Source organism: Callospermophilus lateralis, chromosome 2 (genome assembly GCF_048772815.1).
Source record: "Callospermophilus lateralis isolate mCalLat2 chromosome 2, mCalLat2.hap1, whole genome shotgun sequence".
Lineage (NCBI taxonomy): Eukaryota > Metazoa > Chordata > Mammalia > Rodentia > Sciuridae > Callospermophilus > Callospermophilus lateralis.
The window spans coordinates 129165928-129182879 of NC_135306.1; the positions used below are offsets into that span (position 1 = coordinate 129165928).

A 16952-nucleotide genomic window follows, 5' to 3' on the forward strand; every position below is an offset into this window, starting at 1 on the left:
ATGAGGCACTGGGTTCGATTCTCAGCACCACATAAAAACAACATAAAGATATTGTATCCACCTCAAACTAAAAAATGAATATTTTTTAAAAAACCTTTTTCTTAGTTATACATGGAAACAATATCTTTATTTGTTTTTATGTGGTGCTGAGGATCAAAACCAGTGCCTCATATGTGCAAGGCAAGCGCTCTGCCACTGAGTCAAACCCCAGCCCCTGAGTATAATCATTTTTGAGCATTTTATTCTTTAACTTTCTTATATGTATTTGAGTTCTCTCAGTTTTTTGTTGTCACTGTTTTTGATTTGCAGGTATGGGGATCAAACCTAGGGACTCTCATATGCTAAGCAAATGTTCTACCTTTGTTACACTCCCAGCCTGGGAGGCTTTCCATTTTTTAAGATAGCAAATCAATCATCTCTACATGATATGAGTATTATGTGTAAATATCTGGAATGTGTTAACAAAAGAGATTATTTCTATGTTTATAAAAGTAAATGAACACATATTCATACATTTCTAAATAACCTTAAAACAGTTATAGACATTTCTAAATAACCTTAAAACAGTTCTAGTTTTAAGAACCAGTTCATATGCTGAAATGAATCAATCTTGGAAAGCATTTGTTTGTCATATATTCATTATTGAAATACTACAGTAGCCTGTTTGAGTCATTCTTCTAATACAAAAAAAAAAGTCTAAGGATTTAGTTTCAAGTTCATGGTCATTCACTGAAATCTACAAGAAGAAATTGGGACTATTTTTTAATTTTTTTTTATTATAGAGTAAGTAAATATTTGCAAATAAATGTTCTAGAAAAATTGTCCTCAATAAGTAAAAAAGGAGATTCAACTGAGTAGGTTACAAATGTAGCTCAGAAAATTCATTTATGAATAAATGATTTCTCTTTATCATCCACTAGAGTTACTCAAATCAAAACAGATATCTTGTGCTATTATTATGTGTGGGGTGCTATTATTATGAAACCTAGTATGTGACATGAGTGAGCAGGAAATGGGCATCAAAGAAATAACTACCAGATGCTGGGAAGATGAAATGGTGGTAAGAACATTTTGTAAATATAATTTCAATGATTTAGAAAGCAGACCAAGTGCCTATGAACTAGTTCTAGGGAAATGGTTCTCACCCAGGAAGAATTTTGACTCCTGTGAGATCTTTGGCAATTATCAGGAGACATTTTGGGTTGTCATAACTGGAAAAGGGATGTGGTGTGGTTGGTGGAAGTGAGGGATGTTGCTAAAAATCCTGAAATACATAGTATAGCCTCCTCGGAAGTTATCTATACTAAAATAATGCTTATTTAAGAAGATCTACTGAGAAAATGGCTAATAAGAGCCAAAAAAAAAACATTGGTTGTTCCTTATTGTGTTTAGTAAATATTACTAGAGAGAGAAAGATAAGCTCAGAAAATAACTAGTAAGCTACAGGCAGAAATAAAAGGGTTTAGACAGAGTCTAGAACTTTGGGGTTTTTTTGTAAATCTAAAAAACAATTCCTTTATGAGCTGGGGATGGTATAATGCTTGACTAGCATGCTTAAGGCCCTGGGTTTAACCCTGACACTACAAAGGAAAAAACAAAACAAAACAAAACACACAAAAAAAAACCCTCAAACCAAAAAGAAAACACAATTTCTCTAGACTGCAAATAGTAGGAAAGAAGAAGACTGACAGAGTAAAGCCTCAGCAAGACTTCTCAGCTAAGATTAATTTAAGCTTTTTACTTTTCCAACCAAAATTTTATTTTATTTCTTGGACAATGAGCTAATGTACATGAAAATAACCTGAGAATCATAAAATATTATGAAAGTGTTGTTTTTAAGGCCAGCTCAATTTTTCCCAACACTGCACCTCAAACTGTTGAAATGGGAAAGGATTCTCACTGAGCACTGTTAACTGAAAATCACTGCTATTAAGTTGCCTATTTTTTAAAGTCATAAAATACTACAGAGAAGTTTGAAGACAAGCTCATAAAAGGTTAAAGGAAAGGGCAATGGCTATAATAAGAATATTGGGAAGCAGATTAGTAACTTCAGACACTTGTGGCAAATGGTAAAGGGGAATGGCAAAAATAAATGTTATATTGACAAACGGCAAAAAGGTTGGTCTAGTTTAGATAAATGTAAGCACAGAAATTTAATTCCAAAATTCTTACCTGTAGGCAAATGACCTTCAGAAATTAAGGATATGAGATAGGCATATTTTATCTACTCATATTTATAGGATTAAAAGTTATAAAGTATACTGCTTACATCATAAAACAGCATTCAATTATGGCAGCTTTTATAATAAAGAACATAATGCTCAGAAACAAAACTGCTAACCTACCCATTTTCATATTTCAGAGAAGTGCAAGCAGCAGTAAACCAAAGAAAGAATGGCGCTCTGAATCTAGATAAAGTCACAAGATTCACACTCACAGCCACGATGAACCTTTTACTAGATATTTGTTTAAAACCACACAGCTTAGCAGTAACATCAGTTTCACCACTAGGTGGCAATGACACAGCTGCATTTCACCACAAGGATGAGTTCTGAAGACAGCAAACCAGACAAAATTCCAAGAAGGTTTATAGTACATATTTTCATTTTAGAAAAATTATTTTATATACTATTTAAATAATAGCAAAACGTTTTCATCTGATTCAATATACATGTTAACTTCTGATGTTTTTTTTTTCCACTAAGCACTGACAAAATTTATGGAGTGAACACATTTAAATACTTTCATCACAAGTTAAGTCTTTTAAAAATGTAGACATATACAAAAATGAAGATAACAGAAATTATGGAAAGCTAAAAATATTTTTAAAGTTTTAGAATTTTAAGGCATAAAATGTTAAGTATTTCAATGAAAAAGTTCACCTTTCAAAAATGACTGAGAAAAATTCTGATTTACTATTATTTTTAAAGTTTGGGCCCAAATATGATATAATATGGGAACATTTTGCTTTTAAATTATAAATTATGTTAGTTTTAATACATGCAAAGTATTTTCAAGTCTTAAATAGTTCATCAGGAAAATTTATCAAAATTCTGACTTACATTAAATTTTAGCAGAAATAATTAATCCCTTTTCACATATGTCAAAACAATAAACAATAAATTCTTTAGTGTCTGGCACTTCCCATAGTTATTCTGTTTTCTTCATAAAATAGGATACAAACATGATTTACTTAAAATAGTAAAAACTTTATTTTTTATAACAAATAAAAGAGCCAAATATGACAAATTTTTCCAAGTTATAGACAATTTTCTAAGTGTTCATTAAAAACAAACTTAACTTTCAAATTCCCAAAATGCTGTACCCCAAATATAAGTTGGGAGCTCAAATCATAACATGTAACATTAAAAAACCTGTACTATAATAAGATGAATAAATAAACCTATACTGTTTCCCAATTCATAAAAAATGACTAAATTAAAAGAAACCTATTATTCTTATTATAAATAACTAAAGTTCCCAAAATTCTTACTACAAATAAATTGATTAGAATACCTCTTTTAAATATCAGCTTTCCAAGTTTCTACGTAACTTAGCAATTACCTACCATATTTATTTGATTTCCAGAATATCATCATCATCTTGCCACTCACATAAATATGAGACAACAGAAGCATGAGTTCTTATTTTTATAATTCATGAATCATCATTTCCCCATCATTATTGAACTTCATTTAAATTACTATAGGTCATCCTAAAATCTTATAATATAGATCTTTTTCAACCTTTACACTATACAAACACAAAACAGACCACCATTTAAGATGGTTACAAGAAAAGATTGCTGTGGTATCTCTGAAAATTCAAGCAAAAGATTTTAGAAAAGTGCTCAATCTGTTCACTGTTATCTCTTAACTATTACTAAAAATCACAGGAAATGCCACTGTTATAGAAAGGAGAATGGTGGACTTACAAAAGTCAATACAGGAATACACATAATTTATACATAATCAGCTTCTGATAATCTGAATAAATGGACAAGGGACAACAGGTAGCAAAAAAAAAAAAAAAATCCTCAACCCTTAAGATTTTTTTCTTGCTTGCTTTTTTGTAGTACTGGGGGACTAAACCCAGAGGCACTCTACCACTGAACTACATCCCCAGTCCTTTTTATTTTGAAACAGGGTCTCACTAAATTGCTAAGGCTGACCTCAAACCTGCAATCCTTCTGCCTCAGCATCCCAAGCAGTTAGGATTATAGGTTTGTGTCACCATACTTGGACAGATGTTTTTCTACCTGTATTTCATAGGACTATGCCTGAGAATTCAGAACATAAAAAAAATTAAACCATGTTGCAAAAGGGGTATGCTCACAAATACAATTATTAAAACAATGATAAAAATAAAATGTCATTATTGGCTAGAATTTGTCATCTTCTGTTTATTTCTGATGGTGGCTCGAAGTTTACGTATTACTAGTCTATCAGGTAGAATCATATCACCCTGTTGTTCTAGATAATCCAATAAACTTTCAGTCCATTGAAGAGCAGCTGCATGATTTATATGTTTCTCTGGAATTAGTTCTATTTCCTCTTCCTCGTTTTCACTGGATTCATCTGTCTGACCTTGTGCTCTTCTGATGATTTCACTGTCAGTTAATACTTCATAGCCTGGTTCAGTACTGTCTATTTCAAGCCATTTTTCAATATTCTCAGTAGTCACATTTTCCAATCCTTTGGTATGCTGCAAAATGGTGGCCACAGTACCCACAGAAATATCTTCTTCATCAAAATCCAAGCCTTCTTTCTCTTCTACATGAGGAAGAATCTGTTTCCAAGCTCTGCTAATGGATACCGGTTTTATTAAGTTCCATGCCATTGATATTTCATAAAGTGCATCAAGCAGAGTTAGTTTCTTCCAGAATGACTTCAGGTCATTTCCTTCTTCCAAGTTGTTTTGGAGAAGACCAGCACGATAGTTTCTCTTCATTGCTGCTATAACTCCCTGATCCAAGGGCTGAATCAATGAAGCCACATTAGGTGGCAGATATTTGGCAAATATTTGGCCATCATCTGATCTTAAGACATTTTCATTTGGATGTGTTGGTGAGTTATCCAATAATAGCACAGCCTTTTCTTGCAAGCCTTTAGATCTTAAGTACTCTCGAACCTGTGGCACAAAAATCTTATCAAACCATTGTCGGAAAATGGAAAGATCCATCCATGCACCTTTTTGGCTGAAATAAGAGACTGGGAGGTTTAAAGTGTCAGTTGATTTGAAAGAGCGAGGTTTCTTTGCTTTGCCCACAACACAGAGTTTAAGTTTGTGTAAACCTGTTGCATTGGCACAACACATGATAGTGACTCTTTCTTCAAATGACTTGTGTCCAGGAATAGTGCATTTACCTTTGACTACTGAAGTCCTAGAAGGTAAGCACTTCCAAAAAAGTCCAGTTTCATCTGCATTATAGATCTGTTCAGGGTGCAAATTCTCTTGCTCAATAAAATCTCGAAAACTATTACAAAAATCTTCCACAGCAGTCTCATCTCCATTTAATCTTTCATTTCTAATGTTAATCTCTCTAATGCTGTGCCGTTGTTTAAAACGAGTTAACCAACCAGCAGAGGGGTTAAAATCTCCATCCATTCCCAAAGCATAAAAGAAGAACTCAGCCCTTTTTGCACAGATTGGTCCAGATATGGGATTCCCTCTAGCTCTCTGCTGGTTGAACCATTCCAGCATTGCTCTGTCCAGTTCCTCATACATGGATGGCTTCATAGATTTCCTCTTGGCCAAAAGACTTGTGGAATCAGAACTGCTTGCATAAGTTATAATCTTTTCCTTATTTTTCCTTATATCCCGAACTGTTGTTTCACCAATTCCATAAATCACGGCCAGTTGTTTGGAAGAACCTCCGTCTTCAAGTTTCTTTATTATATCAAGCTTATCTTTAATAGTCAACACCACTCGCTTCCGTTTCCCTGACATAGTGAGACTCTAGGACTCACCCCGCACTCACACTGTAGTAGTCCACAAAATCCTTCCTTCTCTTGACTCACTTTAACGAAGTCTTACACTCTGGACCTTTTAACCTTCTGAGAAACTTGGTAGCCCTGACTGGGTTTAGCTGGCAAAGAGATGGCAAAGGAAGGTTTAAAAATAAGTTTGAGAAAGCAGGCCTTTAACTTAGATGGGCAGTAGAAGAGGCCCCAAGTCACCGCAGATAATCTGGATTACACACATGTGTGTTATCAAGCCAGCAGCAGGGAACAAGACTATAACCCCATCGTGGCCACAACTCTCCTTCACACCCAGGTCCCTGGTCACTAACCCCTGCCACACCCCAAAGTTACGGCAGAGAGCGGAAGAGCGGGGGACTAGCCACCTTCCCCAGGGGAACGGTTTGATTCCTTCCCCAACTGCAGGGCCCTCCCGCCGCACAGCCCCACTGTCCCACGCCAGGTTTGGCTTGTGCAGTCCTCCCGGCCCCTCTCAGCCCGCCGGGCCCCTCTCCCACCTCAGTTGCAAACAGAACCCCGCACAGCTCCCTGAGTGCCGCGCAGTGGCCGCTCCTCCCCCGGCACACGCTCCCGGAAGACAACCCCTCCCGCCACCTGGCTCCGCCTCTTGCTCCGCCTAGAGGCGGGACTTCCCCTGGTACCCGGAAGCGGGTGGGCGCCTCTGCTGTAGCGAGTGCCCGGGGCGGAGGCGGAGGCGGAGGCGGAGGCAAAGGCGGAGGCGCTTTGAAAGGTGAGAGCGCGAGGGCGGCACGGGGCCAGCTCGCGGCGGGGACTCGCCCTTGCTCCCTCAGCTAATGGTATATTAGAAGGGCGGGGTTTACCGCGCCTCCCGGCCGGCCAAGACTAAAATTCCCGCGGGCGCTGTTGGGTGGACCGGACGGCGCCCGTCAGTCCTTGCTCTACCAGCCTTCCTTCTCTGCTGAGCGATGTGGGCGCGGTGCCCGTTATTTCCGCCGAGAGGAAATGCTCGGTCCGTAATTCGGGTACCGGCTTTTCCAGATTCTTGTTTGTTTTCTGGGTGCAGAGCCTCTCCGCGGTCTGGGGTTTTCTGTCCTCCGGCTCACGTCATCGCGAATCTCTGAGGGTCCAGTTTCTTAGCTACACTGTCCCTCCCTCCTGGAGGTAGAGTGAACGCGCAAGTGAGCGGGCAGGCTGCACTGGGTGCATGCGTCCTGCCAAAGAGCCAGGTTTGTAATCGTGAGAATAACACTGATGATAACTCCCGGGAGGATCTTTTTCCTCCGTCTGCCATTCATCCGTGCTGGATTTAGCAAAGCACCGACAGTGTTGTGATTTTAATAAATGATATAGTTATCCTGGTTGCCAAGCTGGCAGAATCCACTCTGTGAAATTGTGTCGTGCTGGACTGTGATTCTAAGTGGGAGGAATTAGCATTTCCTCTTTTTATGTGTTTCTTATTTTCCCATTTCCTATTTCTGTCGTGTTGTGCTGTCCTCTTTTCCAGCCAATGGAAGGACTATGATAAATTTATTCACACTGGTGTGATAAGAACTTAATCATACACTGTAGCCATCAAATCTTGTATTACGCTGACTTGTTTTTGGTGCCCCTAGTAATTTCATCAGATTGTGAGCTCCTTGGGAGCAGAGAGCATGTTTATTTTTTCCACTAATGCCACTGCTTTGAGCATGTGCTGGCATTTTGGTAGATACTTGATAATTGTTTCTTTGGTTTATTCATGTTTCCTCTCTAAACTGCCATACAAAAGAAAACATCATGGAGAGGTGATGTTTTACAAATAAAAATGAATTCCTTCTGGTGAAATTTCAAATAATGGCCAGGGGTTTCACTGCACCTAAAATCTTAGTGTAAACCACCGCATATATTGTTCGTATAGCAAGTAGGTGATTTCTATACTGATTTTTTTCTTAAACTCTGGAAGAAAGAACATTTCTTCTGATGAGAAATGCTGTCATCACAGTACCTTTTTTAATGATAAGAGTTACTCATAGAGTTACTATGAGAAAAACACAGGCAATATGGATAATTACCTTTATATTCTTTGACAGCATAGCTATGTACATGCATCTTACATAATAATAATTATGAAGCACAAAGAAGTAATAGTATTTATCTTCTTCATTCGCTTATTTAATGCTTTCTGTTTGGAGTCTTTGTTTTTCTTTGCCTAAAGGTAAGGTATCATTACAGAAGCTTGATAAAATTCTCATTTCAAGAAATTGAGCATTTTTTCAGCCTACACAGAAATTGTGGCCATTTGCATGGATTCTTCTCTGAGTAAATTCTAAAGATGTGTTACCCATCATCCCGGCTTTATCTTCTTATTTCTCTTCCCAGGTTCATCCACCTTTTCCCTCTGTCATCATTCTTCCCTTTTCAGATAATACAGTAAAGATATCCACAATTTTTAAAGGAGCCGACCATGTTCAAATTCTACTCTTCAACAATTTTTTACCTTATTGATATAAGTGGCAATTTTGAAATATGATAGATGCTGGCAATTTTGAAGTGACCAAATGAAATGATTTATTTTATTTAAATGTGCCTCCTAAAGCAAATTCTGCAGTTTTCCAAAATAAATATTTTTCTCATGAGAGACTGCCTTTCTTTGAAATTTATACTTTTAGGCTCACTGAGTATTCCCTTAAATTTTGTGACCAGTTTCATCAATAAGATGATAGAGGGAAGTTTGCAAATTTCCATCTCTTTTTTACATTCTTTTCTTGCCTAATGGATAAATAATTTCCAGAAGTTTCTGTCCTAACTCATGTGCACTAAAATTCAGTTGGATAATAAAAAAGCATGTCTATAAACTGAAGCCATTCTGATGGTTATTTCCTGAAACTAAAATTTAGCATGAGTGAGAGATAAAATAATAATATATTAAAGGCTTAATTTTTACTACCTGTACAAATATGATATTGGCAGCAATCATTGTGTAGCACTGGACCGGGAATCAGGAGACCTGGTTTCTAATCCCTACTCTGTCACTAACAAGCTGTGTGATCTTGGTAAGTCATTTAAACTCTATGTCATTGGCTTTGATATTTATAAATGAAGAGAGAATTGTCTTCATAGGATCATTGTCAGAGTTGAAAAATAAATATGAATATATACTGAACATTTATAAATACACGGAGGTTTCTTTTAATGATACCTTAATGATGTACAGACATAATGTGTCTTTATAATAGTGTGATGTTTTTCATCTTTTCTACAATTGTCAGAGGACTAACCTATTATATGATAAATAAATGTCTTTTGAACATGTTATAGTTTTGTAAAATGGTCATCTAGTGTACTTGAATCTGCTTTGGGTACTAATAAAAATCATCTTTCATTTTAATATTTTTTACTGTCCATGTTTGCTTTAGTGTAACTGTTGAACCCATATTTGTTATTTGTGATCATAAATGGTTTTCATTATTTCTTCCAGTTAAGAAATAAGCTTTTCTATTTAAGTAATAATAAGTAATGCTACATGTAGCATAATGCACATATTCCTAGTTGGCTTATGCAAATTTAACTATCTATGCTTAAAAATACTTCTTTGTAGTCAATAGCTTCAAAAGCTGCCTTTTATCTAGTGTTTAACCAAAGAAACAGTAATCTGTTCAAAACTAGAAAAGAAACTAGGTAGACATTGTAAAGCAGTGTGATATACACAAAACAATGCTTTGAAGAGCAAAATAAGCATTCTTAGAAAGGGTAATTTTGATCACACAAAATTTTTATCTTCGTTGATTTTAATATAAGTCTTCTTTAAGATTTAATCCAAATGTACTTTTAAGTAGCATACTTTTGGTCTATAAAACAATATGATTATATCTTGTTTCGAGGTTCTACTTCAGTCTACACTGAATTTCTGGTATATAACACTATAAAGATAATTTCTGGATATAATCTTACAATCTCTGTTGTTCTTGATTTTATATTTATTTATATGATTCTGATTTTATATTACCATTTTAGGCAGACATATTACCTTATAAATATACCAGAATTTATACAATCAAATGGGTTGTTTTTTTCCCCTCTCCAAAGTAATCATCTTAGGAAGCTATTAATTTGTTCTACTAATACTGCCATTGTTCTTTTTCTTTTTTTTTTTACTTTTCTGTTGTGGAATTGCCTTCAGAGTATGCCACACATTTTAAAAAGTCTTTAATGATAGTTATCTTTATCTTATGAAGATTTCATTTCTGGGGCTGGGGTTGTGGCTCATTGGTAAAGCACTCGTCTAGCATGTGCGAGGCCCTGGGTTCGATCCTCAGCATCACATGAAAATAAAATAAAGATATTGTGTCCATCTACAACTAAAAAATAAAATATTTTTAAAATAAGATTTCATTTCTGGAACCTACTAACAACCCTTTATAACTGAGACAAGTGAATAAAGTGGATGTTGAAACCACTCTTTGGAATAAACATTTTAGAATGATTAGTTTCATATTTTTTAATTTGTATTTTTTATAACTGGATTATAGAAAAACTCTAGTTATATTTTGTGCCATCATGGAAATATTGGAATAATCAGCTTCATAAGATGATTCTTCAAAGGGGATCACATTCAGTTGAATAAGTTCCAGTACATTTATTATGAGGTCTATCTCATTACATTGTAATCATACTTCTATTGCTTAGCAACCACAGAAGTGCATATAGGTTACTGATTTTCTAGTTATCTTACCTATCGCTAATTGATCCTTTAATATATGCTTATGATAATTTTAGTGGAATTCACCCTTTTCTTAATCATATACTGACAGCTTTGGGGTTTTTTTCCGCCATATCATGATCTGCTTCACTATGAACCTCTTTTGTTTTTGACTTGACTTGACTTGACTTCATTATTGATTGTTAGTAAGTTTTCTGTTGGATTACACTGTATCTTCGAGTGGTTTACAACCATTGCCATTTTAGTAAGGTTTGTAGAAGCTACAATTTTAGGGGATAGGCTGTCTCAGTATTGCACTGTCTTTTATGTCAATTGCTACTTTATAAATTTCTTCATGTCAGTTGATCCTTTATAATTCATGTTATTTCTCTGTTCAGAAACCTTTACATTTAGGATGACTAATCCTGGTAATTTCATTTCACTTTTCTCTCCTTTTTTTCCAAACTGAACAGACTGGAATTTTCTTTTTAAATACCCTTTTCATACTCATTTACTGAACATAACGTGTTCTTTATTAATGCTAAAGTTTTACCCTTACCATTTTACCTGCCTGAAATTCCTTTTTTTTTTTGCTCATTCTTTCTTTTCAGATATAACCAATCCTTGAGAATTCTGTCTGATCACATACATTTGTTCAGGATAATCTTCAGTAAATCATTTGCCCTTTTACCTCACTGCATCTTTACATGACCATTATAGTTATTTTTATTACTTGTTTGGTAACTGAGTTATCTTGAATTTTTCTTAATTACATGTTTCTATTAGTTTTATACATGGATAATAATTTTTTGAAGGATACAGGACCATGATTTTTCTATGTATCACTTTTATCACAACATATATCATAATTCAGAACAGATGGTAATACAGTTTTTTCATAAATGTCAATAAATTATTTGTTGAATAATTATTCTGCCATCTTCACTCAGATATTTCATGTGATTTTACCTTTTGACCATTTAATAAAGCCAAATAAATTTAATTTCATTGCCTTAATCTGGTTATTGTTATTATATCCCTAATAACTTTATTTTGTAGAAGCTTAAGTGAAAATGGTACATGTTAGAAGACATGAAACAAGGAAAAATTCTAAAACTCAAGTGCCTGAGCAAAAATCTCGAGTTGATTGGCGGCGGACTAAAAGAAATAGTATCTCACAGTTATTTGATAGTGATGAAGAGTTTGATAGTGATGAGGAACTTGATAGTGATGAACAGCTTGATAGTGATGAAAGTGTTGATAATGATGAAGAACTTGATAGTAACAAGGGGCTGGATAGTAATAACACACCAGAAAATGAAAGAGTGCTTAAACTAATCAAAACTGAAAGTGAAGGAAGCAGCAGTAACCATGTCATTAACACTGGCAACAGTTCAACATATGAAGAAGAAATGAACAAAACCAATCATAGGAATATTGACTTGACAGATCATGAAAAGCACTTGAGTCAAGAAGAGAAGAATCTCAAAAAACATACTGTACAAATCATAGATGAGGATTTAGAAGAAGAACACATCAAACGAGTGAAAAGAAAAAGGATATCCTCTGTGATGTATGACAGTGATGAGAGTGATGACAGTGATATCCTAATTAGAAAAGTAGGTGTTAAACGTCCACGAAGAGTGGTTGAAGATGAATGTTCTTCAGTGGAAATGGAGCTAAAAAACCCTGAGAAATCATTAGCTACTCGAAAGCGAGAACAACTCCAGAAGTTGAAAGAACTCTCAAAACAAAGATCTCGCCAAAGACGCAATAGTGGTAGAGATTTTGAGGTGTGTTTTATTTTGTTGGTTTTGTTATTTTTTATTAATTTAAATTTTATGAAATCAGAGTACTGAGTCTGTTCTATTTCTCAGTAAGTCTAGAATTTATTTTTAATCAAGTATCTTTGATCTTGTTTGTACTCACATCTAATATATTGTTTAATCATAAATTCTACTACCTCACTGTTTTTTAAAATGAAAGACTATTTGTTGTTTTGTATGGTCTTTCCTGTTCTTCACTGCTTATGTTCTTAATGTTTAAACATTTACATCACCTCAGCAAGGTATAGTCTTCCTTAGAGTTCAGTATATAACATGACAAATTTAATTTTAACCTTAAAATATGAACTTAACTGTGGATCATTTTTTGCTCTCAGATTTAATCTTTTAATTTCATATCCATCTAGGTATTTAAAGCCAGAATTTACTGAATCATTTATTTTAATTTAATTAGGACTCTGAAAAGGAATTCTGCCCAAGCAGTGATGAAGAGGAGGAGGAGGATTCTGAATATGATGAAGATGGAGATAATTATATTATTGATGACTTTGTAGTACAAGATGAGGAGGGTGATGAAGAGAATAAAAATCAACAAGAAAAAAAATTGACTACCTCTCAATTGAAATTAGTAAAACAGAATTCTCTTTGTAAGTTAAATACCAAGATATTTTTATGACTTGTTCTAATCATTATAGTGTATCAAGCATCAAATCAAACCTTTTTAATATCATGTTATAAACCACTGGTTAGGAACTATGGTTTCATTTTTAGATATCTTAAATTTGTTAGTCCAGTATTTTATTCTTGTGATCTTAGGAACTCTTCACTCTTAAAAATTATTGACCTCTGCCAGGTGCAGTGGTACATGCTTGTAATCCCAGCAACTCAGGAGGCTGAGGCAGGAGGATTACAAGTTTGAAGCCAATCTCAGCAACTAGTGAGACCCTCAGTAAGTTAGCAAACCCGTCTCAAAATAAAAAAATGAGAAGGATAGGAGATATAGTTCAGTGGTAAATCACTTTTTAGCACTCCCCACCCCTAAAAAAATGACCCCAATAAGCCTTTATTTCTAGTGGGCTAACTCAATATTTTACCATTAGAGAGGTACAAAATTTAGAATTTTAAAATGTATTTATTAATTTATTAATTTAAAATAACATTACTAAACTCATTACATTAACAGAAATAACATTTTGTGAGGAGTAACTATTTACAGAAATGAGAAGAATGGCAGTTGTACATTATTGCAAATACTTTTTTATGTCTAGCTTAATAGAAGGCAGCTGGGTTCTTACCTCTAATTTTAATTCAGTCTGTTGTAATATGTTGTTTTGGTTGAATCATATGAAGTTTTACTTCACATGGGTAGCTGAAAAAGGGATGAGTATTTTAATAATCATTTAATTCGTCTGTCTTGCAATTTGAATAACTCTTTTACCCAAGCATAATTTTGCAATATAATATATTAGTCATTTAGAAGATACGAGTTCACTGGGTACTACAGATCTTTCAGATGCCAGCCCATTTTATTATATAATTTTTTTAAATTCACCTTCACTGATATCACTATCAATCTCATCAGAATAGTGCTATGGTATTGTAAAGCTGTCAAGTTCAAACTAGCTCAGACAAGTTTCTCAAAATTCTGACTTCTACCTAAAAACTTGATTTTTATCATTGAAAACAAACCCTGTGAGTTGTTCTTGAAGTGACAAGCTCATTGTTTTTTGTTTGTTTGAGAAAATGTCTGGTAGATACCCAAGTTTGAATAATCATATTTTGTCAAGCATTCTTTCAGTTAAAAATGGTGTTTCAAGATAAATTATGCCTTGCCCCATCTCAAAGAATTGCACAGTGTTTTCCCTTGAAATAAGCATCGTAGTTTGGTATATGATATGAGTGCTTTATGTGTACTCCCCATATTATTTAATAGAGTACTAAAAAGATATATACTTAATTGTGAAGTGCCCCATTGTTCTGGATTATATATCTAGAAGGTGATAAAATATTTGCTGAAAATACCTGAGCATATCTTCTACTAATTAATAGAAATAAAAGTCCAACATGTAGGAACTATAACTTCCTTCTCTATCCTACATTTCTGATATTTGTTTTAATGACTTCCTTCTTTACTTGTTTTCATCTTAATGGTAGGTTGTAATTTACAGAAATATTAAGTGGAGATTACAAAGAGTTGACCTATACTCCCTCACATGCAGTATCACCTATTATTAACCTCTTGGATTAGTTTGACACCTTTATAATAGTTGATGAGCCAGCATTGATATATTATCATTGAGTGTAACTCACAGATCACATTAGGACTCTGTGTTGTACTTTCTTTGAGTTTTGACAAATGTATGACATGTATCCACTATTACAGTATCTTACAGAACAGTTTCATTATCCTAACAATATCCTATATTTATCCCTCCCTTTTTCCCCTGAACTCTTAGAAACCACTGAGGTTTTCTTTTTTTTTTTTTTTTGGGGGGGGGGGGGGTCTTCAGTTTTGCCTTTGCTAAATTGTCACACAGTTGGAATCATGTAGCCTATAACTTTCCATATTGGTTTCTTTCACTTAACAGGATGCATTTTAAGTTCCTCCATGTCTAATCATGGCATGTTAGCTCATTTTTTTTTATATCTGAATAATATTCCATGTGTGGATTTACAACAGTTTAGCCATTCACCCACTGAAAGATATCTTGGTTGCTTCCATGTTTTGGCAATTATGAATAAAGCTGCTATAAACATTTGTGTGCAGATTTTTCTCTGAACATAAGTTTTCACTTCATTTTGAATCATTTTGAATATATTTTCCCCCAAAGCGGAGATGCTTAGTACTAAAAGTGAGCCCAGAACTTTTAGTACTAAGCACTTTTAGTGCTAAGCATCTCTGCTTTGGGGGAAAATATATATGACTTTTTATGCAATATATTTTTTGAGTTCTTAATTAAAACTTCTATTTCTATCATATACTCAGTTCTCCTTATATTCAATGATTTTATCTTTATAAGCACATTGACCTCACTTGTAACCATATTCATGCCTTTCCCCCCTTGAGTTAGTATATTCCACTAATTCAATACTCTCTTACCATTCTGTTACATGTTTCCCAGTAAAAATCAAAGTACTGTACTCAGACTCCTGAAGTATAGTAAAATTACTCTTACTGAAGTTATTGTTAACCTTTTCTTTACCCAAATGCTCTTCATTTATTTTATTAACCTAATATTGCTGGTGCTGTTTGCTACCATTGGCCACTCTCACTTTCAGGTTGCTCTTCTATTTTACTTTCTGTGGTACCACTCTCTCCTGGCTTCCCTTGTAATATTATTTTCTTTTCCATTTGCCATGTAAATTTTGATGTTTTCAGGTATTCCATACTCAGCTACCCTTGTTTTGCTTGTGCTTGGAAAGACTCCCCATTACTCCAATATGTAGGAAAAATTCCCAAACTTTTATTGCCATGAAAGATTTCTGAACATAAGTCACAAATTTTTATCATTTTATTGTCCTTTTTTTTAATCAGGGTATCTTTCAGAGGTCTCAGACTCAATGTGTATGAAACTGAACAATTGAGATGTATTGTGAAGGAGTTTAGTGTGGAGGAACAGCTGTTGTGGTGGTTACATAATTTTATACATTGGTCAGAACTGTAATCAAAAAAAGTTTTTGATGTGTAAAATCATAAAGCCCAATCAAATAAGGCAAGTGGGTGTCCCCACTTCCAAAAAATAAATAAATAAAATTGATTGGTTAACCACCCTCCCCTGTCTTCATATTCCCAGTACCTTTGGGACTTGATGACACATAGAAACTCATTATTAGTTGAGTGATTAAGATAAGTTGAGTGATTAAGTGATTGAAGACTCTTGAGTTTTATAATTCAAGACTCAGGTAAATATTGAACATGATCATATTTTTTCAAAATCAGACCAAAAAAGCTCCATATTTTAGGGTGATAATTTTTTTCTTTTCTTTTCTTTTTTTTCTTTTTTTTTTTTTTTTTGGAAGTAGAGTCTCACTAAGTTGCTTAGGACCTTGCTAAGTTGCTGAGGTTGTTTTGAACTTGTGATCCACTTGCCTCAGTTCTTCTAAGCTGCTAGGATTATAGGCATGCACCAGCATGTCCCACCTAGAATGATACCTTCTGTTTTAATGTTTTTTGTACTTATTAGTTTTAAGACATATGTGAAGATAATAAAATTTAACATAAGCAATTTTCAATTTGCTAAGGGGTTGTGTTCTGATAGTTACTATAAATTCTTATAAAATCAAAAATTTATTTTCTCATTAAAACAATAACCAATGTAGTGAATAATGAACACCACTTTGTGGCCAGGGGGAAATTGTAATTAAGCTAATATTCCCAATTTAATTCTGCCAACTTTTATACAACTTTTTTATACAACCAACCATTCATATTTAACATATGATAAGAATTTGAGCAAAACATTTCCTAACTCCACATTGAGTATGCAATTTGAGGATCACTATCAGTGGTTAGTTCGGTTTTGCCTTTTGAAGTGAGCAGTCAACCTA

At 34.4% G+C, this 16952-nt stretch overlaps 2 protein-coding genes across 4 annotated transcripts in view; one reads left to right on the forward strand and one right to left on the reverse strand.

Annotated features, from left to right (window-relative positions):
- Nucleotides 1-2297: 2297 nt before the first annotated feature.
- Jrkl (JRK like) lies at nucleotides 2298-6552 on the reverse strand. Its single transcript, XM_076843851.2, has 2 exons — nucleotides 6479-6552; nucleotides 2298-6088 (listed from the first exon to the last, which is right to left on the reverse strand). Exon 2 carries the CDS (start codon nucleotides 5947-5949, stop codon nucleotides 4375-4377), a length of 1575 nt encoding a protein of 524 aa, XP_076699966.1. The 5' UTR covers nucleotides 5950-6088; nucleotides 6479-6552; the 3' UTR covers nucleotides 2298-4374.
- Nucleotides 6553-6632: 80 nt separating this feature from the next.
- The window catches only part of Ccdc82 (coiled-coil domain containing 82), a 33277-nt gene continuing 22957 nt past the window's right edge, over nucleotides 6633-16952 (forward strand). For 2 of the 3 annotated variants that reach the window (XM_076843852.2, XM_076843854.2), the window contains exons 1-3: nucleotides 6633-6711; nucleotides 11680-12413; nucleotides 12859-13051. In XM_076843852.2, the coding sequence (XP_076699967.2) occupies nucleotides 11694-12413; nucleotides 12859-13051 (913 nt within the window). In that variant the 5' untranslated portion in view covers nucleotides 6633-6711; nucleotides 11680-11693. Of the gene's footprint in view, nucleotides 6712-8758; nucleotides 8975-11679; nucleotides 12414-12858; nucleotides 13052-16952 lie in introns of those variants that run through there. The other variant, XM_076843853.2, reaches the window with a different exon arrangement.